This window comes from Podarcis muralis, chromosome 9, assembly GCF_964188315.1.
Source record: "Podarcis muralis chromosome 9, rPodMur119.hap1.1, whole genome shotgun sequence".
NCBI lineage: Eukaryota > Metazoa > Chordata > Lepidosauria > Squamata > Lacertidae > Podarcis > Podarcis muralis.
In genome coordinates this window covers 5,013,492-5,040,476 of record NC_135663.1, presented here as the reverse complement: position 1 = coordinate 5,040,476, position 26,985 = coordinate 5,013,492, and the positions used below count along the sequence as shown (strand labels likewise).

The 26,985-nt window shown below is 48.5% G+C and overlaps 1 protein-coding gene across 2 annotated transcripts in view; it reads right to left on the bottom strand.

Annotated features, from left to right (window-relative positions):
• GFRA4 (GDNF family receptor alpha 4) overlaps positions 1–24,403 on the bottom strand; it is a 131,456-nt gene extending 107,053 nt beyond the window's left edge. The window contains exon 1 of one of the 2 annotated variants that reach the window (XM_028744249.2): positions 23,654–24,403. In XM_028744249.2, coding sequence (XP_028600082.1) covers positions 23,654–23,693 — 40 coding nt within the window. In that variant the 5' untranslated portion in view covers positions 23,694–24,403. The remainder of the gene's footprint in view (positions 1–23,653) is intronic. The other variant, XM_028744247.2, reaches the window with a different exon arrangement.
• Between the last annotated feature and the right edge of the window lie 2,582 nt (positions 24,404–26,985).

Sequence of the window (26,985 nt, the reverse complement as noted above, 5' to 3'; positions counted from 1 at the left end):
TGGACTACTGCAATGCGCTCTACATGGGGCTACCTTTGAAGGTGACCCGGAAACTGCAACTAATCCAGAATGCGGCAGCTAGACTGGTGACTGGGAGCGGCCACCGAGACCACATAACACTGGTTCTGAGAGATCTGCATTGGCTCCCAGTACGTGTCTGAGCACAATTCAAAGTGTTGCTGCTGACCTTTAAAAGCCCTAAACGGCCTTGGTCCTGTATACCTGAAGGAGGTATACATTGAGGTCCAGCTCTGAGGACCTTCTGGCAGTTCCCTCGCTACGAGAAGTGAGGTTACAGGGAACCAGGCAGAGGGCCTTCTCAGTGGTGGCGCCCTCCCTGTTGAACGTGCTCCCAGCAGATGTCAAGGCAATAAACAACTACAGTGGTACCTCGGGTTAAGTACTTAATTCGTTCTGGAGGTCCGTTCTTAACCTGAAACTGTTCTTAACCTGAAGCACCATTTTAGCTAATGGGGCCTCCTGCTGACACCACTTCGCCGGAGCACAATTTCTGTTCTCATCCTGAAGCAAAGTTCTTAACCTGAAGCATTATTTCTGAGTTAGCGGAGTCTGTAACCTGAAGCGTATGTAACCTGAAGCGTATGTAACCTGAGGTACCACTGTAGTTTACTTTTAAAAGACAACTGACGGTAGCCCTGTTTAGGGAAGTTTTTAATGTCTGATGCTGTATTGTTTTTAATATTCGGTTGGAAGGCACCAAGAGCGGCTGGGGAAACCCAGCCAGATGGGCGGGGTATAAATAATAAATTCTTATTCTTATTCTTATTCTTATTCTTATTCTTATTCTTATTCTTATTCTTATTCTTATTCTTATTCTTATTCTTATTCTTATTCTATACCCAACCTCTGCTTAAAAACCTCCAGTACAAACCTGATGAAAATGCAGAGAAAACCCTCTCTTCATAAAATGGCCCCAAGCTTTTCAACCGCTCTTTGTCAAACCCTCCCCTGCTACAACTTTCCTCTTAGGCAGTGGGGGGGGGGGGAATGGGGAAATGCCCTGCTTCTCTCCTGAAGCAGAATCCCACCAGAACCTTGGGAATGTGTGTCTTGGGCACCCCGTGACAATCTGTCCCAGCTGGAGGGGCGGCTAAGGTTTCAGGGGAGATCTCAGTTTGAGATTAAGTGTGGATTTGGTTCCCTGCGGTTGGAGACTGAAGCTGCGGCTGCAGAAAGGAAAACTGTATCTGATTGTTAGCCCTGCTCCCCTTAGACTGGATGTCTCAGCAACGCAGATACTTAGCCTGTGTTGAGGTCATGCATTTACTTCCAAAGAAAATGAAAAGTGGGCGGGGGGGACGGCTCATTCTATGGGGAGGCAGCTGGGGGGGATTAGAACAATGCTGAAAAGGTCACCTCTGGGGATTTGGGCAAGATATGCAGCAAGTAACTGATGCCAGAGAGTGTTTTGATTGTGCTGTGCTCTCGTCATTTGCGACTTGTAAAATGCCCATCATTGTGACAAGCCGTTTGTGTCTCTGTGTGTGGAGGGAGTGGGTGGGTTGGAGAAGCCCATCAGAAGTGGGAATGGGAGCAGAAATTGCCGCAATTCGCAGGCTCAACAGAAGCCAGGAATGGAAACCTCGCAAGTGAATACGAGTGGTCTTTGCTAATGTCTGCAAACATTATAATTGCGACATTTTCCGCATTTGTTTTGTTGAAATTGAAGACGGCGTGCGATACATAATGGATGATGTTAGGCGACATTTTTCCATCTCCGCCATATTAAGCAGTTGGTCCCCTACCTTTCTCGCCCTGATCTGGCCACAGGGATCCATGCGACGGTCACCTCCAGGCTTGACTACTGTAACTCGCTCTACGTGGGGCTGCCCTTGAAGCTGACCCAGAAACTCCAGCGGGTGCAGAATGCCGCGGCGAGACTCCTTATGGGGTCTTCACCGCAGGATCACATTCACCCAGTGCTTTACTAGCTGCACTGGCTCCCGGTGGAGTACAGGGTCAGGTGTAAGGTGCTGGTCTTGACCTTTAAAGCCCTTCATGGCCTAGGACGCTCATACCTATGGGACCGCCTCTCCTGGTATGCCCCGCAAAGGACCTTACGGTCCATAAATAACAATACTTTAGAGGTCCCAGGCTTCAAGGAAGTTAGATTGGCCTCAACCAGGGCCAAGGCCTTTTCAGCACTGGCCCCGACCTGGTGGAACGCTCTGTCACAAGAGACTAGGGCCCTGTGGGATTTGACATCTTTCTTCAGGGCCTGCAAGGCGGAGCTGTTCTGCCTGGCCTTTGGTCTGGACTCAGTCTAACCCCCCCTTTTTTTCTTCTTTTTGATGGAACCCCTTATATGGGATTCTGCATATAAATTTTCCCTCGGCCCTTTTGCTGGCCCATGCAGGACCAGCATGGATAGGTGGCTCGGGTGAATATTTGATGTTTCCTCCCCTTATGGTCTTGAGTTATGGGCCACCAGTAAAATGAGGCTGCATTTTAAGCCGTATTTTAATCAATTGTTGTTGTTTTTTAACTGTATTTTATATTTGGTGTAAGCTGCCCTGAGCCCAGGGATATAATTATACCCGGAGGGCGGGGTATAAATAAAATTATTATTATTATTATTATTATTATTATTATTATTATGACCATAGTCAATGGCGAGGTGACCAATGCAGGAAGCCAGGCAGTAGTGGAATTGAAACAGCGTTGGTTGCAGTGAACACCATAGCTGTCAAGTGTCCCTTATTTGAAGGGACAGTCCCTTATTCCAGCGCCATGTCCCACTGCTGTCCCTTATTGACGGATGTCCCTTAAATGTCCCTTAAATGATGTCCCTTAAATTTCAAAGGAAGCAGCTCCTCTCCCTCCCTCCCTGTCGGCCAGGGAGGAGGGAAGCTCCAACTGCGTTGCTTGGCTGTGTTGCTCACCCAATAAGGAGTCTAAGAACGACTGGGGGGTGGAGCTTGCATGCCTTGTGTGTGGCTAGTTAATGCAAGCTGAGGGGTTCTTTGAATGCTAGATGCCATTTTGTTGCACATGCTGCTGCAAACTTTGCAGTGCAAAGCCAGGCCGGGGAGCCATCTTAAGTTGAGGCTGCATAGGCCTTGTGGTGCATGTGATTCAGATTCTATTCAGTTGAACCTCTGGTTACAAAGTTGGCTGGACAGTGTTCTTGAAGCTACCAGCATGAGTTTGACCAGACTGCAGGAGGACAGGAAGACTGGAGTGCCTGGAACAGGTGAGGATGCAGGTCCCTTATTTTGGCTTCTGGTCCCTTATTTTCAAGGCTGCTGGTCCCTTATTTTCAAATCTGTAAGTTGACAGCTATGGAACACTGATTGTGATTATGGGACAAAAATGGCTGCCTCCTTACATCCCCAGGAGAGAGTGAGTCAGAGACTGAGACAGAGAGAGATGGAATGTCCTTGTCCTTCAAAAAGCCAGAGATAGCACGGCAAAGGAAGAAAGCCAAGTATCATGTGCCCTGAGACATTCCTGGGGTACCAGGTATGGATTGACTGGTGGAGATGGATGAGGAGAGTGAAATGGGGGCAGGGCAGGCTGAGACTGGGGAAAAGAGGGTGGAGAAAATAGAATTTTTCACTCCCAGGATATGTGTGCTCTGGATGGGGAAGCAGGATTCCCCCATCCTCTCTCCCCTCCTGAGGAGAGAAGAACTTCAGTGGAATCTGGGAGGACAACAACCAACCACTGGTGGTGGAGGAACCAGAGTCAGAAGGGGAGGGCACAACCCAGGACCCAGGACCCAGAACAGAGTCACCGTCCCTGTTGCAAGGCACTGGAGTCTTGTGAGTAAGCTCACCTTGCCTTGCCTTGTGTGATGGCTCGGACTCGGAGCCAGAGGAGTCTCAGTCCGCACCAGATCCTTTGTCTCAGGCGGCAGCTGAACCAAGTCTGGGGCCTGATCCTGAAGAGCCCCAGTATGCACAGGTTCCCCTGCAACAAGCTCCAGCTAGGCCGAGTCCGGGGCCTGAGCCTGCCCTGGCTCCAGATGTGGGGATTACCTTGTTGCCTTCAGCTGGGCCATCACTTACAGCTGCTCCACTACCAGTTGGGTCAGGGGAGGCTGAGGCGGCCTCTGAGTCCAGTAACCCACCAATGTCTCCCGAGCGGCAGAGACAAAGGTCTGAGAGAAGGAGAGACCCGAGTACTCGCAGGAGGAGTGCTCATCTTCAGGCGAGACAGGGAGGTGAGTCACCGGGGGATCAGGACCAACCGTTACCCCGACAGAGATAAAAGTCTGCTGGACCCCGCCCCAGGTTGTGGGAGCAACATTGGTGTTTGCTAGAACCTGCCTGTGATCCTGTGCCTGACCTTGCCTGGTTTCCTGCCTTAGCCCTGTCAGACTGACTCCTTGCGAAACCCTTGGATTCAGGACCGGACCTGGACCACGTTACTCGGGTTAATCCCTGGGCTCAGCACACCTTCAGAAGCTTGGCAAGTGGGTGTGGCAACTCATTGGGACAACTCCATTAACTTGTTTGTCCTGATTTTGGATTCCTTCAACTTGGGACGCTGCACCGAGTCTGAGCTCTGACTTACTCCCTATTGCCGAGCCTGTACTCTTTACTTGCCTCAATAAAGATTACTCTCTTACTCTTGAGTAAGAGCCTTGGTCGTCATGGTCTGAGTGGGGGCCAGGACACCCACATACAGCCACTTCTGAAGTCAAGTGGTTGTGTTGGTTTGCAAGGTGAATCCTGCTGCAAAATTGCACACTGGAGCACCATTGGCACTAATTAGGATGCTGGATCCGTGCGTGGTCCCTGCTTAAACCATCCTACACAAAAGCAGCAGGGGTACGGAGGCAGCCCAGGTGAAGTAATTGCACGTGTGTTTGCCACTCGACGTTCCAGCAATAGACTCCTTTTTCCCCTCTCCCTTTTGAAAGAAAGGTAAGCTGTCTTTGCATTAAGTATGTAAATTAAAAAAACATCTTGGAAAGAAGAACTAAAGGCAGCCAGAGAAATAGAAAAGGGACGAGATTGATTATGTGCATATTTTAAGCTGCTTGTTTCTCTGCATAAAAGAATTACAAAAGAAGCAGAAAATGTAGCACGGACAACATTCCAAGAATTTAATAAATGGAAATATTTCTCTATCCTCTCCTTTTGTTATTAAATTATAGATTAAAATAGGGAGCCTGAGCAAATATAGACACATATATCTCTTTGTGTTGGAGCTTATGCAGCGTCAAACAATTAAAAAAAACACCTTGAAAGTGGCTAACAAATGGACTCAAGATCCTTTCTCGTTTATCTTTTCTTTTTTAAAAAAATCAAATCAAAGTTGCAAAATGCCTGCACTTAAGTAGGACATGGTACGCTCCAGATGTGGTTTGATGATAACTCTTATCACATCTCTGGCCTGTGGCTACACTGGCTGGGGCTGATGGGAGCTGGAGTTCAGAACAGCTGGATAGCTACAGGTAAAGGGACGATGATTGACATAATCGTGTTTACAAGGAGAAGTCACCACAAGGTGACCATTTCTGTAGTTCTTCTGTGGAAGTGGTGGCTGGTGCCCATAGGCATTGAAAGGGCAAACTCTCAACAGTGGGTGAACCCAATGCCAAGCAGATCCAACTCACTATAGTTTCATTCCCATTATACCACTGGAAAGTGTATACAATCTTGGGAAGTGTGGTTCGTTGAGGATGCTGAAGCCGTTAGGAGACCCCATTCCCCCTCATAGAACTAAAATTCCCAGAGTTCCCTGAGCAGAGGGATCAATTGCTAAGTCACTCTGGGAATTGTAGCTCAAGGCATTTTGCAGCCCGAGGCCAAGTTGGCACCTCCTGCCATTTGATGTACAAAAGCAACCAGCCTGGCAGAATGACTCTTACTTTGCCACTGGTAATGGAGCAGAAGAGGATGCTGCCCCTGAGGTCAGGAGCCTAGCCTAAGGGGCACACATGGCCCTGTCCACCCACCTGCCTTTCAGCATTGGCCACCTGAGGCAGCTGCTTCACTCTGCCTCATGGTAGCGCCAGCCACGGACCTCCTGGATTGGTTTGGAAGGAAGAGGGCAGGCAGGTAGGAGCTGGCTGAGGACAGACTGCAGCTCAGGCATCCCCAAACTCGGCCCTCCAGATGTTTTGGGACTACAACTCCCATCATCCCTAGCTAACAGGACCAGTGGTCAGGGATGATGGGAATTGTAGTCCCAAAACATCTGGAGGGCTGAGTTTCACGATGCCTGCTGTAGCTGGTGAGGCAGGACCCCATTTGCTCCCATGGACCAGCCACTGTGGCATTCAGCACAGTGAGGTAGGAGAGAAATGGAGACCTCTTTCCAGGGCTTCCTTGTCTCTTCTTTTCCTTGAGCTCTCTACCTCTCAAATCAGAACCAGTGAAGGCGATGAAGGTCCTGTGTGAGTGTCTGGAGGCGATTGGAGGATGGATGGCGGCTAATGGATTGAGGTTGAATCCTGACAAGACAGAAGTATTATTTTTGGGGGACAGGAGGCGGGCTGGTGTGGAGGACTCCCTAGTCCTGAATGGGGTAACTGTGCCCCTGAAGGACCGGGTGCGCAGCCTGGGAGTCATTTTGGACTCGCAGCTGTCTATGGAGACGCAGGTCAATTCTGTGTCCAGAGCAGCTCCACCTGGTACGCAGGCTGAGACCCTACCTGCCCGCAGACTGCCATGCCAGAGTGGTGCATGCTCTGGTTATCTCCCGCTTGGACTACTGTCATGCGCTCTACGCGGGGCTACCTTTGAAGATGACCCGGAAACTACAACTAATCCAGAATGTGGCAGCTAGACTGGTGACTAGGAGCGGCTGCCGAGACCACATAACACTGGTCTTGAAAGACCTACATTGGCTCCCAGTACATTTCCAAGCACAATTCAAAGTGTTGGTGTTGACCTTTAAAGCCCTAAACAGCCTCTGTCCAGTATACCTGAAGGAGCGTCTCCACCCCATCGTTCTAGCAGGACAATGAGGTCCAGCTCTGAGGACCTTCTGGCGGTTCCCTCACTGCGAGAAGCCAAGTTACAGGGAACCAGGCAGAGGGCCTTCTCGGTAGTGGCACCTGCCTTGTGGAACGCCCTCCCACCAGATGTCAAAGAGAAAAACAACTACCAGATGTTTAGAAGACATCTGAAGGCAGCCTTGTTTAGGGAAGCTTTTAATGTTTGCTGCATTACTGTATTTTAATATTGTGCTGGAAGCTGCCCAGAGTGGCTGGGGAAATCCAGTCAGATGGGTGGGGTATAAATAATAAATTATTATTATTATTATTATTATTATTATTATTATTATTATTATCCCTCTCCCTCCTTGCCCCAAGTTTAGCTGGATCACTGCTCTATTCAGTGCACCTGCTAGCCTTGGCATGTACGCCCTAAGGGGGCAACCTCCACTGCACTTGGGATACTCTGTTCCTGCAAATCTAGGGACACATGATGAGACGAGAGCTTTTTCTACTGGGAAGCAAACTGGGCCTTCTCAATGGCAGTGTCTCTATTTCACTAGAAGGGCACATGTTCTTAAGACTTGAGTAGTCACAAAACGAATTACAGGGACATCTCACTTTACGGAGACAGATTCCTGTTTGTTCAGTTAAAAGATGCCTGTGGAAACTCAATCTCAGAAAAATAAACATCTATTTCTATTGCTTTAGGATGGGAAGGGGGGAACTAGAGAGAAAAGTGATGGTTTTGGAAGAGGCAAAGGGATTAGACGAAAGGAAAAAGGTTGCAGTTAAAACCATGAAGATGAAACTTCAGGGGCTTCTGGGAGATCTGTTCATTGAGCCTTCATTCTGCTCTGATCTTTGAGCGGGTTGTTGGACCCTGCCCCAGGTTGTGGGAGCAACATTGCTGTTTGCCAGAACCTGCCTGAGATCCTGTACCTGACCTTGCCTGGTGTCCTGCCTGGTGTCCTGCCTTGGCCCTGTTGGACTGACTCCTTGCAGAACCCTTGGATTCGGGACTGGACCTGGACCGCGTTGCTCAGGTTACCCCCAGGTCCAGCACACCTGAAGGAAGCAGGTGCCCACACAGCTCTGATCTCAGCAGAAGAGGGCAGAGAGGTGTTTGGGGACTATTTGGAAGAGCTTCTCATCTGAAGGGCTTTCAGAGAACAGTCCTCTGTTCAAAGGTCTCCTCTGTGTGGGGGCACAGGTCTGGCTGAAGAACATAAGAAGAGCTGGATCAGGCCGGTGGCCCATCTAGTCCAGCCTCCTCTTCTCACAGTGGCTGACCAGTTGCCCCAAGGCAAAGGCAACAAGAAGGACCCAAGCACAGAAGCCCTCTCCCATCCTGAGGTTTCCAGTAGCCAGTATTCAGAAGCATTGCTGCCTCCATCTTTTGTAAAGACTGCGGAGAGAATAATTGGGTGCACTCTTCCCACCTTGGAACAAATCTACGCTTCCAGGTGCCATAAGAAAGCTGCAGAGATAGCGTAGGATAGTGCACACCCTGGAAATGATCTCTTTCAGCTTCTGCCTTCTGGAAGAAGGTACAGGGTTATAAAGACTAGGACTAAGCCGCCTGAGAAATGCGATTCTATCCAAATGCGATTTTGGTTTTAAACGCAGTGTAAGGTAGTCTCTATGGGACTACAGTGGTACCTCAGGTTACATACGCTTCAGGTTAAAGACTCCACTAACCCAGAAATAGTGCTTCAGGTTAAGAACTTTGCTTCAGGATGAGAACAGAAATCGTGCTCCGGCGGCGCAGCGGCAGCAGGAGGCCCCCATTAGCTAAAGTGGTGCTTCAGGTTAAGAACAGTTTCAGGTTAAGAACGGACCTCCGGAACGAATTAAGTACTTAACCCGAGGTACCACTGTATATTGTATTTAATTATGGGGTATCAGAGTTTTTAGGGGTCTAACCAGGCTGGGATAGCTGGGATAGCAGGCTTGTTGGTTTCTGAATGTCTGATGTAGATTTTTCAATTTCGTTGTTCTGTATGGGACAATGGCAATAAAGATTATGGGATCGTATCTGTGGTGGCAGAGCGTGGCAATTGTGGTTAACAGCCATTGGCCACCTTTTCCTCCATGCAGTTCTCTAACACTCTTTCAAAGACGACTAAGATGGCGGCCATCAGTACCTCCTTAAACATAAGCAACCATCAAAATTGTGAGCTGGAGGGGCCGCGAGGTTGCCCATGAATGGTTAGCGGCACCTGATCAGAAGTCCGAGCAAGCACAGATGTCCACCTGGTGTCTTCCCTGAATTGCATTTTTTTTAAAAATTTTAATTATAGCAATTCTTTCCAAATTTGCATCTATTACATGTAAATCCCCACCTGTCCATTGTAATCAAATGGAAGCCATCTATTTATTTGGCAATGCATAGCTAGCCGTCCTAGAAAATATGGTTCTGGGTTGTTGTTTTTAAAGGAATTAAAAGTGGCGATTTCTAAGCGTCGAAATTTGGTGCCCACGACCAGATTCTGCAGTGGATTCACTGGCCGTAGACACAGAAAGCAAATATGTGGGTGGGGGAAGGAGAACCCCCACATCCCTGAAATTGTTGCCTCTTGTTCACCTGGCACTGAAAAAATATCCCCTGTTCTCACATGGAAAGTAAGAAGCGTTCTGTCTTGTTTTCTTTCTTCCTGGTTTTCGGTGAGGTTCTCCTTTGCAGGCAAAATGTTTTGCCCTCTCACACGTCATTAAAAAGGGGAAGGGGAGGCCACTGGCCCCCAGACAAGAGAGAGGCCAGCGGTATTTATTCCGTCTCCCAGGAGGGGAGACCAGCTGCCCCCTCCATCGCCACCGAAGTTTGGAATATCTCATGCAGGGGGTCAATGAGGAGATGGAAAAGCAAAGCAGGAGGGAAAGGAAAACAAAAACGAGATGGAGGGAAGGAAAACAAAACAAAGACGCCTGCCAAGCTCAGGCCACCAAATCACTCAAAAGAAGGCTCAGCTGTTCTGTCAGCCGCCAGAGGAGGCTGCCGCCAGAGGAGGCTCCCACTGAGGGCAAGCCATTACTGATTTCCCGCAAAAGGGACATCAAGGAAATGGGCAGGATCAGAGAAGGGGGTCTGTATTAAGGGGGTCCCGGGTCTCAACCTCGGGAAGTGGGAATCCATCCATTTTGGCCTCTCAGTTTCTCCTTTTTCAAGTCTAAAATTCAGTTCGGTTTGTGATTTTATTCAAAACAAGGCTCATGAAGATCCAACAACATTTTTGTGTGAATTTTTCCTGATCTGTCTGTCTGTCTGTCTGTCTCATCCCTCTATCTCTCTATCGTCTATTTCTATCTCTACATTTATATCCCATCTTTCTTACAAGGAGCTCAGGGTGGTGACTGCTTTTAATGAAAGGGCTGGCCCTGGGCTGTTTTCATTGTAATTATCTGTATCTTTTTGACAGGGAGGGAGAGAATTTTAGCTCTATGCATGCTTAATTGCTTTTTAATTAACCCCCCTATGTTTTTAGCTGCTCTTATTTTTTTACCTGTATGCAGCCTTGAGTCACTATGAAGGAAAATGGAGAGGCATAATATATATATATATATATATATATATATATATATATATATATATATATATATATAATAGCACACAGTTCTCCCCCTCTTTGTTTCATCCGCACAACAACCCTGTGAGGGAGGTTAGGCTGGGAGGCATTGACTGGCCAAGGTCGCCCAGCGAGCTTCATGGTCGAGCCAGGATTCGAACCCTGGTCTCCTAGGTCCTTGTCCAGCACTCTAACCATCACATCAAACTGGCTTTCGATATATACACTGGCATGCAACATTGCACAGAATTGCAAAGTGATTCCCACCAATATTCAGCATGTTTTAATTTCCCTAAGACATGCATTTTTTTATGCCCACTTTACCCCAGTGCATGCATTTTTTTCTAGGCGTTACTCAGCTGGGTAACCGCAGCACAAAATTTGGAGCGTTGTGGATTTTGAACGAAGGATGCATTTTGACTCACATGCCATTTGAGAAAGTTCAAAGCAGGTGGGTTCACTTTCCAATGAAAACTGGACTGAATTTCTTCCCCAATCTTCCATTGCCCCACCCATAGCAGAGACTCCCTCTGCACGGAATAGGCCACCCACTGCCAGTCAGAAAGATGATGTTTTCTACCGGCTAAACTGCTGCTCTCCCCTCCCTGAAGACCCCAGCAACGACCTCTGGGCAGAAGAGATGGTGATTTAACTATGTGGTCCTCTCAACAACCCTGTGAGGTTTGCTAGCTGGTCCAAAGAGACATGCTACCTCTATATCCTGGGCTCTCCAGCCCAGGTTCATTCTGCTGTCTTCCACGTGGCTCTTGATGGATGTTTGAGCTGGCAGATTAAAGACGCTTTTCGTAACGAAGCTGCCAAGCCTTGTAAATAATTAGACAGTCAGGACGACAAATCAAGCCTCCTCGTAATTCCTGGGTGTATAACGAGCCCTGATGCGCTGAAATGTTCATAAATGAATGTGAAGTTTAGTATGAGTTAGTCTCCGCACCGTTATCTTCTACCTCTGCAGTCGTAAGGATGTTGGAAGCAGCCTTGGACCAGGCCAGACTCTTCTACCCCGTAATGCCTACTCTGACTTTCAGCAGCTCTCCAGGGTCTCTGGCAGGCAGAGATCTTTCCCATCAGGTGCAGCACCAGAAATCCTTTCGACCAGAGTTGTCAGGGAGGTGCAAAGGCCCCAGTTGCTGAGAATCACAATCTGCTATTGTGCAAAAGTCATACTTGTGGCTTCCCATAGAGAGCATCTCATTGGCCACTCCCAGGCCACATCCCTCACTGACGCTGCTTCACCCCCCAAGTCCCTAAACCCGTCCTTAAACCCCGACACTGCCTCTTGCTTGTCCGAACATGGAATGGATGGGCAAACTAGCCAGCTGTAGAAAGGGATGATGGACCTCTCTTGCTCCACCCGTGTTTGCCCCTTGCCCTGCCCCCCCCATGGCCCTCCGGAGGTAACCCAGAAGGGAATGGGCTGACCAAGTTTACCGATCCTGCTCTAAGGGGATAGGGGTTTATTACTGCGGTGCCACTGCAGAGAAGACCCTGCATCAAGTCCCTATCGAACAAACTGCACTCATCAATGCGACTGAAAGCTGGGGTCTCCCATTCTCTGCTGAACTTAGGGTGTTCAAAGAGGAGCGCCATTCACTGCCAAGGTCCCCACTCAAGCCAGATTCCCCAATGGGTTTAAATGTGTGTCATTTAACCGGCACATCAGATCCCAGATGCCTTTTGGCAATGCACACAGCCTGGTTGAGTTCATAGTCCAAGAAGCTCTGACATCGTGCTGAGAAACTTGACCACACGCCACCAGCCGCAGGGAAAATGTTCCAGCGAAAGATGGATCTCAAACTGAAGGAGGCTCTCGGCTTTCCTCCTCGCTTGGAGGACGGGGCTGAGCAGAGAAGACCCACCAGGGGGTCTTTATGACATAAATCTTGACAATTCCGTGCTTCTGGGCCATTTCAAACCTCGCCTTGCCAAGACTGCTCCTCGGGGGGCTGTGGGATGTGAAAGATGAGCAGGAGACGAGAACCAAACCCTGAGGAGAAGTACCGAGACACCCGGAACACTTTCCCAACATCAATAAGTGGGCTTCAAAGCGCCGGCAGTTCGGCGGGCCTCCTTCTGACGCACGCATCCACGTCGGGGTGTAAAAGGATACCGCCGGAGTCCCGTCGGAACGGCCCAAATGGCGCAGGTACCGCTAAGCCAGACGTTTTTGTCAGCGGGCCTCGATAAATCAAGGATAAAATACAACTGTTTTTACAGCATCGCTCACACAGCCTGCGTCCCGGAAGGCTTTTAGAAAGATGAATTATACAGTTACAGGGTTATGGTATGTAACAAACGACAGCCCAGGGAGAGAGAGGAGCGATGGAGAGGAAAAGAGTTTCTTTTCTTTCTTTTTTTCCTAAAGGGGTCTGGGAAGGGACATAAAACAAGGAGGGGCAGGAGGAAAAGGAATTATTTGCGGAGAGGAGAAAAGCACTACAGAAGAAATGTCAACAACAACACCATTTTTAAACGGCGCTTCTTCTGAATCTTCAAAGCACTACCCATGACAGCAAATGTTCTGGAGTAGCTGAGAGGTGGAACTCACAGTGATGGCCACCAACCTAGATGGCTTTAGATCAGAGGTCAGCAAACTTTTTCAGCAGGGGGCCGGACTATAAATTTGGGGGGGGGGGAATGAATGAATTCCTATGCCCCACAAATAACCCAGAGATGCATTTTAAATAAAAGGACACATTCTACTCATGTAAAAACACACTGATTCCTGGACTGTCCATGGGCCAGATTGAGAAGGCGATTGGGCCGCACCTGGCCCCCGGGTCTTAGTTTGCCTACCCTTGCTTGAGATGGATTATAAAAAATCACAAAGGAGAGGGCTATCGATGGCTACTAGCTATGGTGGTCCTGCTCTGCCTTCACAGCTGGAGGCAGCCAGGCTCCTGAATACCCACTGCTAGAAGCCACAGGAAGGGAGAGTGTCCTTGTGCTTGAATTCTGCCTGTGGGTTTCCCAAAGGCGTCTAGTTGGGAACAGGATGCTAGATAAATGGACCACTGGCCTGATCCAGCAGGCTCTTCTTATGTCATAAGGACTAGAATGGTTTGAACTGGAATATTTCACAGGCCTGTTAAGTATAATTGTTTTATTCACACTGAAATGGAGAATGCCTGTGTGTATTGCTGAAAGGGTTAAACCAGAAAATCCCATTGAAGCTAAAGAAGAGCAAGAAGAGCTCTCTAAGCAGGCTGATAATTAACTGTTATTGTTCTCTGATAGCTTAGCACGGTTGTGTTTAACCTTAGATCACATGGGAGGCTATTGAACTGCAAATCGCCATCTTGGGGACTTGGTCTTTGGGTCTTTTGTTCCCAGGCTCCGTTGGAGAAGGATGTGAAAATAACTAACCCCAAGGAGCTCAACAGCCTGAGGCTGCAATGAAGGCTAATGGAACCTGTGGAAGAGAGAGAGCTCTGTTTATCAGCTCTGATTATAAGTTATTTTATTTTTAAGAAGATGAACCTTTGCCTTGAACAGGCATATGCCTTACAGAATTATTTGGATGTGTCTTTGATTGTTTTGTCCCTGTTTTGAAGAAGGTTCTGCAAGTAAAGTTCTGAATAATACTTACAGGTCTGGAAAAAGTTTTATTCCAAAAGGAGTCAGTTTTTGTGCATCCAGTTGCTTCATGCTGTGAAATATTAATATCTGTGATAAGGTCTACATATCAGATGCTGCTATGTATTGAGCCAGGGACATTTTGCATGCAAAGTTGGTGCTCTCTCACTGAGCTATGGCCCTTCCTCAATGGAGAGAGCAGGAACGTGTTCCCTCCACCCTGTAACTCTGGCTGATCCTGCAGACCTTGACTTGCCGAGAGCTGAAATTCTCTAGCAGGAAGCCTTTCCTACTGATAGAGGTTCCCCATGTGGTCTAGAAATTTTCCCGGGATGTAGCCTGGAGAAGAGGAGGTTAAGGGGTGATATGATAGCCATGTTCAAATATATAAAAGGATGTCATATAGAGGAGGGAGGAAGGTTGTTTTCTGCTGCTCCAGAGAAGCGGACACGGAGCAATGGATCCAAACGACAAGAAAGAAGATTCCACCTAAACATTAGGAAGAACTTCCTGACAGTAAGAGCTGTTCGACAGTGGAATTTGCTGCCAAGGAGTGTGGTGGAGTCTCCGTCTTTGGAGGTCTTTAAGCAGAGGCTTGACAACCATATGTCAGGAGTGCTCTGATGGTATTTCCTGCTTGGCAGGGGGTTGGACTCGATGGCCCTTGTGGTCTATTCCAACTCTATGATTCTATGTAAATCACGCAGACCGTTTATTTATTTGACAAACTTGTGAGATCGTTTTTCAAGTAAAATAAATCTTCCCAATGAAATACACACTTGGGGGGGGGGGAGGGAATCAGATTAACACCAGCTAAAAAGCACCATTTCACACCAGAATGCAACTTAAAAACAACAACACAAAACTTGCAATAGCTCAGCATAAACATAACTATACCAAAATCAAAACTTAGCACTGCTTTTGTAAGGCAGATCAGATCAGCCACTGACAGTCAACAAAAGAAGACGAGTCTTCAAGGCCCATTTGAAACTACCAATGGATGGCACTCACCTAACATCACATGAAATTGAGTCCCATGAGTGTGGGGCTGCCAGCAAGCCAATTTCTATGCAGTCACCAGCCTGGTTGCCTTGTCAGGCGGGCATTTAACATAAGAACATAAGACGAGTCTGCTAGATCAGAACCCACCACTCTCCCTCTTGCGTGATGGTAATTGTTTTTTGGGGAAAGGATGAGGGGCTGCTCATCAAATTTGCAGATGACACTAAACTGAGAGGGATAGCTAATGCCACACAGAAGATAGAATCAGAATTCAATATGACTTTTACAGATTGGAGAATTGGGCCCAAACTAACAAAATGAATTTCAAGAAGGGCAAATGTCAGCTTCTGCACTTGGCAGGAAGAACCAGCTGCACCAATATAAGATGGGGGATACCTGGCTTACTAGGGACACAGGTGGCGCTGTGGGTTAAACCACAAAGCCTAGGGCTTGCTGATCAGAAGGTCAGCAGTTCAAATCCCCACAATGGGGTGAGTTCCCATTGCTCGGTCCCAGCTCCTGCCGACCTAGCAGTTCGAAAGCACATCAAAGTCAAGTAGATAAATAGGTACCGTTCCAGTGGGAAGGTAAACGGCGTTTCCGTGCGCTGCTCTGGTTTGCCAGAAGTGGCTTAGTCATGCTGGCCACATGACCCAGAAGCTGTATGCAGGCTCACTCGGCCAATAAAGCGAGATGAGTGCCACAACCCCAGAGTCAGTCACGACTGGACCTAATGGTCAGGGGTCCCTTTACCTTTACCTGGCTTACTAGCAGTACATGTGAAAAGGATCTAGTAGGCCACAAGCTGAACATGAGTCAACAGGGTGATGCAGGTCTTTGTAGGCCACAAGCTGAACATGAGTCAACAGGGTGATGCAGTAGCAAAAAAAACCCTAATGCTATTCTAGGCTGCATCAACAGATGTCTAGTGTCCAGATCAAGGGAAGTCATAGGACCACTCTATTCTGCCATGGTCAGAGCACACCCAGAATACTGTGTTAAGTTCTGGGCACCACAATTTAAGGAGGATGTTGACAAGCTGGAGTGTGAGCAGAGGAGAATGACTGAGATGAGCAAGGGTCTGGAAACCAACCTCATGAGGAACAGTTGAAGGAGCTGAGTATGTTTAAACTGAAAAAGAGGAGACTGAGAAGAGATATGATAGAGGCGGGTGCTGGTGACTGGTTTGGTCACACGGCACAGTGCCTCTGGGGTGCCACAGAGGGTGCTGCAACTATGTTGTAGAATGGAAGTTGAGAGGCGGGGGCAAGTTCATGAGTCAACAGGGTGATGCGGCAACCATAAAAAAGCTAACGCTATTCTAGGTTGCATCAGCAGAAGTCTAGTGACAAGATCAAGGGAAGTCATAGTCCCGCTCTATTCTGCCTTGGTTAGAACACACTTGGAATACTGTGTCCAATTCTGCGTACCACAGTTTAATAAGGATGTTGACAATCTGGAAGGTGTGCAGAGGAGGGCAACCAAGATGACCCAGGGTCTGGAAACCACAGTTTGAGAAGCTGGAATGTCTGCAGCTGGAACATGTGTGGGTGATCAAGATGATGAAAGGTCTGGAAACCAAGCCTTATGAGGAACAGTTGAGGGAGTTGAGTATGTTTGGCTTGGAAAAGAGGAGACTGGGAGGTGATAGGATAGCTACCTTCAAATATCTTAAGGGTTGTCACATGGAAGATGGAGCAAACTTGTTTTCTGCTGTTCTAGAAGGTAGGATGCGAACCAATGGATTCATATAACAAGAAAGGAGATTCTGACGAAACAGTAGGGAGACCTTTCTGATGGTAAGAGCTTTTCAACAGTGGAACAGACTACCTGTGAACTCTCTTGCACTGGAGGTTTTTAAACCAAGTTTGTATGGCCATCCGCCAGGGTGTGCTTCCTGCGTTGTAAGAGATTGCGCTAGTTGATCTTTCAGGATCCCTTCCACGTCTCCAATTTTTTGATTCTGTAAGGATGCCTGAATCGGCCTTTCGCTTTTCCCTATTTTGTGGAAGCAGCAAGGAAGCAAAGGAAGATGATAAAAGCCTCAGAAGAATTGCCCAGCAGGTACAGCTGAGGAGGAAGCAGAGAAAGCCAGCTGTCAGAGGAAAATGCCGACGCTGGCCGCTACGCGTCTTTCGCCATGGAAATTAGCAGCCTCTGCTACCTGTATAGATGCTAATTTGAGCTGGTACAAAACACATCGCAGCAAATCCATCCCTGCTTTCCCCCACCGCAACCCTGAGAAGCAAAGAGTAAACAAGAGCTGATCTCTCAATCCCTTCTCGTGGCACACAAGTCTTTATTATGGGAGAAAGGAGAGCAGTTTGTTGTTTTAAAAAGCGTATTATAATTGGACACGGAGATGTCAGGGGCACAAATTAAGTGTAATAGGAAATGAAAATAAAGAGAGGAGGGTTTGCAAACAAGGCTGCTGCCGCTGTTACGAGGCGGGCCGTGATATATGTCAGAGCATCTGTCTGCCTTGGGGAGACCTGAGTGCAGAACGACACGTTACCAAGGACACAGGATTGGAGCTTAAAATGGAAGACCTGAGGTGGGTCTCCCCAATTTCACGCTCTCCAAATTTCAGCTCATGCTGTGCCTTCTTGATGCTGCACCGCGGCAGCCCAAGACATTTTGGCGTCTGGGGTGGACCCCAAAATGGCGCCCGTCCCTGCCAGGGAAGAAGGGGTAAGTGAAGATCGACAACAGGAACTGCAGCCCCTGTGGAGACTGCCGCCTGAGGCAGCCGCTTCACCTTGTCTTATGGCTGAACCGGCCCTGGATGTCCGCTTCCTAAGTCCCGCCCAACACAACCTCATTGGTCACTGCCGGCAGGGGAAGGTGGGGAAATGGTAACAGTGGCAGGAAGAAGGAGATGGACAGATGCATGGCACCTGCCAGAAAGTTAGCACAGTGGCTCCGCCCCATCCTGCGAGTCATTTCTGACGTCAGGACACAGGGCAGGACCGGCCCTAGGCAGTTTGTTGCCTAAGGCGAGAAACAAGATGGTGCCCTCCAGATTCCATGCGTAGAAGCTGCCTGGAGTGGCAGGCGGATCTGTCAATCTGCCTCTTCACCCCTGAGGGCAGCAGTCTAGCTTAGGGGGCACCAGGTAGTAATAGTAATAGTAATAGTAGTAATAATAGTAGTAATAGTAGTAGTAATAATAATAATAATAATAATAATAATAATAATAATAATAATTTATTTCTACCCCACCCATCTGGCTGGGTTTCCCCAGCCACTCTGGGTGGCTTTCAAAAAAGATTAAAAATACATCAAAATGTCACACATTAAAAACTTCCCTGAACAGGGCTGCCTTCAGATGTCTTCTAAATGTCAGGTAGTTGTTTATCTCTTTGACATCTGATGGGAGGGTGTTCAACAGGGCGGGTGCCACTAATGAGAAGGCCCTCTGCCTGGTTCCCTGCAACCTCACTTCTCGCAGTGAGGGAACTGCCAGAAGGTCCTCAGTGCTGGACCTCAGTGTCTGGGCAGAACGATGGGGGTGGAGACGCTCCTTCAGGTATACTGGACCGAGGACATTTAGGGCTTTCAAGGTCAGCACCAACACTTTGAATTGTGCTCAGAAACGTACTGGGAGCCAATGTAGGTTGGCTGCCTATCCCAGGCTGTTCTGTCTACACAACACCTCACTGCCACTCCCCAGAACCTGCGGCCTGAGGCAGTCCCTTACTCCGCCTAATGGTAGAACCGGCCCTGTGTTACAGGATACACTGACGTAGGCATGGAATAAAGCCATGCGCTTTATTCTTTCCCACTAAAACCAATGATATTTCTTTTAACAATGCTTAGTTCTGATGGAATCATGCCCAGTGATTCATCAAATGAGCTTTTTTGATCAATCAATCAATCAATCAATCAATCAATCAATCAATCCTGCACTTTTTTTTTAAAGGGTAGTGGTGCCTCAAGCATATTTTCCTAATGGCAATTTATGATACCTAAATAGAGCGTGTTCAGTTGCAGTATACCCTCAGGTATCAGAAGCTGGGGTTGGGGAAAGATGCCCAGAGAGGACTCCTACTCTCTTGTCCAGTTAAGCCAAGCCCCATTATACCTCTCCTCTGTGAATTTGTCAAGTCCTTCTTAAAAGACACTTAATTGGCCAGCATGCCATCTTGTGGCAAGGAGTTCCACACACTGAACTGTGCAAAGAGCTCCGTCTTCTTGTTTCCTCAACCTTAGGCCAGTCAATTTCACTGTGTAGCTTTGAGTACCAAGATTTTCAGAGATGAAGAGTGAGAGGGAGAATGACAGAGAGTTGATGGGACCAAAAAATGGGGGCGGGGAATGGTTGAAACCATGAAGATTTGGGCTGGCTCAGTCACAAATTTGGCAGCTGTCCAGGGCAGCATTACTCGAAGCGCTGGGCTATTCCTGAATAAACCCACCTGTGAACCTTCTGCAACATTCAGCACTGAGAGACAGTATGGTGTAGTGGTTAGAGTGTCGGACTAGGACTGGGGAGACCTGGTCTCAAATCCTCACTAAGCTATGAAGCTCACTAGGTGACCTTGGGCTACTCTTACTGCTTCGCAGGGTTGTTGTGCGGATAAAATGAGGAGGAGGAGATCTAGGCTTGAAACCTTGAGCTCCTTTGAGAAAAGAGGGGATAGAAATGCGATAGATAATATAGATAAACATTCCCACTTCCCCAAAATGATGCATGAATCAAACCCTGGCTATTGCTTTAAAATTGCACTTCTCCAGATTTTGTGTTGCCCTTCTCCAACCCCAAACACAAATAAATTAGATGAAAGCATTGCCGGAAATAACACAAACCATGCATTAGGTACGGGAAAATAGCTTGGAAAAATGGGCATATTATGTAAAACTGCACACACAAACGTGTGCATTTGCCAGGCTGGTGTAGCAGCAGGCCAGGACCTGGGAGACCAGAGTTCGAATCCTCACTTATCCATGAAGCTCCCTGAGTGTGGCCTAGGGCCAGTCACTGCCTCTCAGCCTAATCTACCTCACAGGGATGTTGTGCGGATTAAATGGAGAGCAGAAGAACCACGTGATCCACCTTGAGCTCCTTGGCGGTGGCAGGGGTGGCGAAGGCCAGATAAAAAGGCAATAAATGAAGATGAGAAGACATGCATCCTGAAATCCTGGCCAATTTGGATCAGGACTTAAAAAGAGAGAGAGCTTATGTGGAAGTGTGGCAAAATGAGCGTAAGACTGAAAAAAAGGAGGGGAGGAAATGAAATGGGATGGTTTGCTTATCCCTTTCCTGGACAGAGTCACTGTGCAAAGAATCTGGCCCAGGCTGGGCTCTAAATGACTGGCTTCCATAATTTCCCCCCAAAGCTGGACTTGCTGCCCAGCTCAGCAAGAGAAGAAAACAAGCGAAACTGAAGTGGCCAGTTTCTTTCATCCCGACCCTTGAGTCAGCTCTGATGATTGAGGCTATGTGTCTGTCATCTGAGGTTCTTTAACCATACAGCAAGGTCATGGAACGATTGAGCCCAGAATCCAACATCTCAAGGACCTTCGCTTCATTTCCTTTGGTTTCGCAACAAATCCCTTGGTCTTTAGGATTGCAACGAGAAGCTTGGGGATATGACGGCATGGCCTGGTGGAAAGGTCAGGTGCTGGTTGTTAGGGGGAAGGTCCCAGGTTCAGTCTTCAGGTAGGGCTGGGATAGTCTCCTTCCTCAAACCCTGGAGAGCTGTTGCCAGTCAGAGTAGACAATATTGATCTAGATGGACCAATGGTCTGACTCAGGGCAAGGGAGTGTCTTAGGTTCCTATGGTGTGTGTGTGTGTGTGTGTGTGTGTGTCTTTGTTTGGGAGGGTGACTTTATCAGAGCTTGCAATTAGGAAAGAAGGGTTCAGAGGGCATTGGATCCTTTTGTGTCTCTTCTTAAGACCAGAAGCCAAATCCATCATGCCAGTCCACAAACTTTGCAGATTTAAGGTTTAACTTGCACAATCCATTTAGGTCGTGGGAGCATCCAACCTCTGTTTAAAAACCTCCAGTGAAGGAGAGTCCATTGCTTTCTGAGGCAAATCCATTCCACTGTAATGCATTTCTGTATAATTGTTTTCACTAAGGTGCAATTTTTGCACGCGTATCTGGTTGCAGAACTGCGTTGCAAAATTCGGAAGAGTGGACATTTCAAATGCGAGCTGAGTTTCTTTTTTGTGTGTGTATTGATTCAGGAAGTGTGAATTTGGGGAGTTCACCCTAAAATGTGAACTAAACAAATTTCTCCCACATCCTTACAAAAACTCACTGAGTTACCTTGGACCTGTTTCCCTCTCCTCTCTGTCTTTCTGGATAATCCCTTGCTGCAAGGATAAAAGCGGGAGAAACCCATAGATATCTTTGTGAGCTCCGTGGGGTTGGGGGCTAGAGAAGCAGAATACAAAACCAGTAAATAAAAAGCACAGTAAGGGGTGTGTGGGTGGAGCTGTCCATCTCACTTTCTCTTGGTTTCCTATATTTTCAATCTTAAATTCAGTTCTCCAGATTTCCTCATCAGATATATATTCACCAGCATTTGGGTGCTATTTCCTCCTAATAGACACATGTTTGCATGCCATTTTCTTATAAATGCACAATTTCTCCAAATACAATGCATCCTAAGCATTGCTCTAATATGCATCTTTATGTACATATGTGCAATATACATTTTTGCACACATTCGTTGGCTGGAGAACTGCAACATTCAGGGAAGTGCACATTTTGAAGGACGGCGGTTGTTTGGTCCATGTGTTATTGTTTCAGAAAGTGCACTTAGGTAGGTTCACTTCGAAATGTGACCTCAATGCAATTCCTCTCCTACCGCTATTTGACAGGGGAGCGTGTGCAGGAGCTTCTCTGGTGCCCCAGAAGGAGAAAAGTCACCCTCTTGTCCTTTCTTGTGGACACCAGTTCCAAGGTCTTCTTCTGGCACACCACCTCATTGTGCTCCAGAGAAGATGGCCTTGTTACCTGTCCTGACCCATTTCACGCAGGTCAGCTTCCCATGTGCACAAGCAACCCCAGAGGTCTGTGTGAAAGGGTACATTTGCAGGGGCAGCTGCACGTCTTCCAGAATCAATCAGATTTGTACAGCAGTGGCTTAAGAGTATCTTTTGGCACAGAGTGGGGAAGAAAGACTCTGAGCACTGATGAGCTCCACAACTCTGTAAGCTTCACCCCTGCTACAAAATCAGGTGCTCCCACATAAATACAGTGGCGGCCCATAGCTGTGTGAGGCCCCACACCCACGTTTGCTCTCAAAAGGGTGGCATGGGAGACCCTGGTAGTGTGGACTGGAGTTGGCTCAGTTTTGCAACGCAGTCCCCCGGGGGGAGAAGGTATTGTGTGTTTCTTTCAGCCTGTTCGCTTTGGAACATGCGAAGTCCTTCTGAGTGGCCATGAAAAAGTGAGGCCAGTCTAGAGAGTTCAGTGCAGGCAGTTTTAATTGAGTCAAGAGAATGTCTGATCAGATTAACTTGACCCATTACTTTGGTCAATACTGTTAAGTGATTCTGTAACTAGATCACTTTCCTCTTCCTGGATCTCCGAGCAAGGGAGAAAATCATTATGCTAAGAGAGAAGGGACCCCTTTTCTTGGTTGCACCAGACGGAGAACAGTTAAGGGTAAGCCAGACATGTACCAACAGACTAAAGGCTGCGATCCGAAGCATGCCAACTCCGAGGGAAGCTCAGTAGGAGCCAGTGGGGTTTGCTTCCAAGTAGCAACCATATGCAAGCCCAGCTTGATGCGATGGAACTTACCAACCGAATGTGCTTTTAGCATCCGAGGATGTTCAGATCCAGTCTAATGACATCACCCACCCCTCAAAAAAAGAAAGGAAAAGACCATTTGCTTTGAAATGGCAATTAACTGCCACTAAGAAACATGCTAAGCTAGATTCATCTATTCATCTCTCTCTCTCTCTCTCTCTCTCTCTCTCTCTCTCTCTCTCTCTCTCTCTCTCCTTTAATTGTGGATCGCAGGCTTAGCAAAAGACCCCCCCCCCCCAAACGCCAAACATGACCTCTCTCTTTTCCCCCAACGTGGAATGGTTTGGCTGAATTTGGGGGCGCATCCCCCAGACCACTTGACACCGATTAGCTGCCTCTCAACCCACTCACACTCTCCACGTTTTTTGCCCAGATAGCCAGGGAAGCTGGCGAGGGGCAAAAGGGTGGATTTAGGGTGACCTTTTCCAGGAAAAACACGCTTTTCGGGAAGCTGACATTCCGTATGTCCATAGGCAGTGTGGGATGGGGAGAGGGTCATGATGGATCCAGCCATTCGCGACGGAACAACGCGACCTCGCAAAGTCTGCTTTTGCGAATTCACCCTTCCAGACCTCACACCTGGTCACTCACCCACCGCCTCTCAACTTATAGGCTTCCCCGCTGGGGTCAGCCCTGGCCGGTGGGGAGACAGACACCTCCGGGAGCAGGAAACGCTTCCTGGCAAATCTTTGAACCCGCCGCACAGCCGCGCATGCATGGAGACGAACCGCGCAGACCGCAGCCGACGACCCACAAATCTGGCGCTGAAAAGCCACTCCGAGGGAAGCTGGGCTTCTTCTCCACTCACCTGTCAGGATCAGCGTGAAAATGTACAAGATCCCCTTCATCCTGGGTTAGATCCCGGGCCCTTCTTCCCGTGTGGCAAAAGCTCAGGAGGAGGAGGAGGGGGGGGGAATCAAAAGAGGACAGTTCTTGATCCCTTCAGTCCCAAACGCTTAAGAATCCCCAAGCGCTTTGGGGGACCCAGCCTTGGTCCTGATGAGAGAGCATCTCTGCTGGACGGCTTAGCCCTTCAGTTCCTGCCAAGGTGGTTCAGGAAGGAGCGGATGGGTTTCTCCTGCTTCGCATATCCCTCTCTAACTTCGAGATCGAGTCAGGCGAGCGGGCTCCCCCCTCCCGTCTCCTTTGCAAACTTCTCGCAGAAAGGAAGAAGGGGGGATGAAAGCCCTACACTCGCCACCCAGTTTGGAATTCAAGGCGGAGATCAGGTACCCTATCAGGTCAAGCAAACAGGACATCCATAGCTCCTGCAGTCCGTCTTGGGTTCGGTGCGCAAAAGCAGGGAGTCGCGGGTGGGAAGCCAAGAGGCCAGCCTAATTTCGGGAGCTGGGTGCACCGGCTTCTTCCTCCTCGCAGCTTTTCTCAGCTCTGTGCCCGCCTCTGCTCCGAAACGCTGCTTTCTCTCTGCCTGGTCAGGGAAACAGCTGGAGCAGCCTTAAAGGGGCAGGAGCAGACAGAGCTTTCCAAAGGGACGAGGAGCGCCGCTCGCCGACCACCCTCCATCACCTCCCGCGCCCCCGCCACTCCTCGGACCTTCCCGCCGCGATTTGCTCCCGAGTCATTTGCTAGGGACGGGCCAGGGTTTGTTCCAGAACAATGGGAGGCAGGGTAACCAGGGGCAGGGAAATCGAGGCTGTAAAGTTCAAGAGCGTTGCTGCTGGAGGAGGAGAAGGAGGGGAGTTGGAGGGGGGGGGGGGACGACGACGCTGGGTTTGCCAGAGCGGAATTTTAATCGGTTATGTACAGTTGCTGCTTGCAAAGAATAACATGAGAGGGTAGGGTCCCCCCCCCCCCGCTTTTCTTTGTAGAGGTTCAGGAGGGCAACGGGTGCCCTTTTATAATGGTGCAGCGGATGCGAACATCATTATCGCCTTCCTTCATTTTCTTCCTACCTGTCACCAGTCAGTTCAGCTTTGGATCAGCCTCAGAAAGCGAAGCTGAAATGAACCGGTGCGGGGAGGGGTGGGGGCGGCGGGAGGAGGTCTGAGGAACACTACGGAGCAAAATAATTGCATGCAAATTTTCCCCCGATTTGCATTTACATTATGCAAATTTGATTTTTTTTTCCTTTCAAAAAACCAATTCTCAGGGAATGGCCATTGTTGGGTTTTGAAATAAGGGCATATATGAGCAGGATTCGCTCTGGCTACTTGATGCTTCCACACTGATACCTTAAAAATGAGCCCAGAAGACTCAAGGCTTATGCTTTCTGCGTGGATGCCTCAAATCTGCATTTCAAAAACGAAAACTGAAGAGGTTCAATAGGAGGAAAAAGTTGTTCGGAAATATCCCCGCATTTTCAATGCATAGGGATATTTGGGTTCATTCCCTTTGGGAGGGTCTTCCCCTGAGGGTGGCATCCTGCACAGTCAGAAAGGATGCATAATTCTGCACTCCAGATTCCTACATGAAACCCTCCATGCCCAGCTCAGTAGTAGAGAGAGGAGAGCTTGTTTTCTCTGTGGATTTGTGGTGCCCCATTTCATTGACCATGATTGAGGCACACAAATCTATGTTCAACTAATGACCATGCTTCCTTTGCAGAGGGGGTGGAGAGAGGAGTTAGGGCATTCTAAATAAAACCCACAAGCTCACTTCTGAAACTCCTCAGTTTTAACTAAGCCATGCTCAGTCTAAACCACTGAACCTCTTGGGCTTGCCAATCAGAAGGTTGGCGGTTTGAATCCCTGCAATGGTGTGAGCTCCCATTGCTCTGTCCTAGCTCCTGCCAACCTAGCAGTTTGAAATCACGCCAGTGCAAGTAGATAAATAGGTACCACTTCGGCGGGAAGGTAAAAGGCGTTTCTATGTGCTCTGGCTTCCGTCACGGTGTCCTGTTGCACCAGAAGCGGTTTAGTCCTGCTGGCCACATGACCTGGAAAACTGTCTGTGGGCAAATGCCGGCTCCCTCAGCCTGAAAGCGAGATGAGAGCTGCAACCCCACAGTTGCCTTTGACTGGACTTAACCCTCCATGGGTCCTTTACCTAGCCTTCTAAAAATAGTAGCTTAGGGGTCTGTTCCCAAAAGGTGAGGGGGTGAAGCTCTGTGCCATTGGTTTGAACCCGTGTGACTGGTGTGTGCATGGAGAAAGAAGGCAGTGGAGCCTGGGAGCGAAAGAAACTCTACAAGGGGGATGAGGAGATGCTGGACAGAGGAAGTATTCAGAAGCCCTGCAACTGTGGAGGCAGAACTTAGCCATCACGGCTGGTAGCCATCGATAGCCCTCTCCTCCTCCATGAATTTGTCCAATCCTCTTTTAAAGCCATTCAAGTTGGTGGCCATCGCTGCTTCCTGTGGCAGGGAGTTCCATAGGTTAACCATGAGAATCTTTAAACTGTCCTGAATGTACCAACTGTCAGCTTCACTGGATGTCCATGAATTCTGGTGTTATGAAAGAGGGAGAAGAACTTTCCTCTGTCACTTTCTCCATGCTTCCTGGATAGCTCAGTTGGTTAGAGCGTGGTGCTGATGACACCACGGCTATAGAGAAAGCTGACCAGTTTACCTTCAAAGCTATGATATTAGTGGGAAAGGCAACGGTAGCTTTAGGTTGGAAAGGCAGAGAAAAATGGACAGTAGAGACATGGAATAGTTATTTGTTTGAACTTACTCAGGCGGACCTGGGATGCGGGTGGCGCTGTGGGTTAAACCACAGAGCCTAGGGCTTGCTGATCAGAAGGTTGGCGGTTCGAAACCCCATGATAGGGTGAGCTCCCATTGCTCGGTCCCTGCTCCTGCCAACCTAGCAGTTCGAAAGCACATCAAAGTGCAAGTAGATAAATAGGTATCGCTCCAGCGGGAAGGTAAACAGCGTTTCTGTGCGCTGCTCTGGTTTGCCAGAAGCGGCTTAGTCATGCTGGCCACATGACCACATGGCTCCCTCGGCCAATAAAGTGAGATGAGCGCCGCAACCCCAGAGTCATCCACGACTGGAACTAATGGTCAGGGGTCCCTTTACCTTTACCTTATTCAGACGGACATTGTCGCAGTCATGGCACAGGAAACAATGTGGAAGGACAAGTCCACCACCATAAGGAACAGATGGAACCCCTATCTTCAGTGGAGAAAAACTTCTGGAACAAAAGGCATTTGGTGGAAACTAAAGACACTATGCCCAT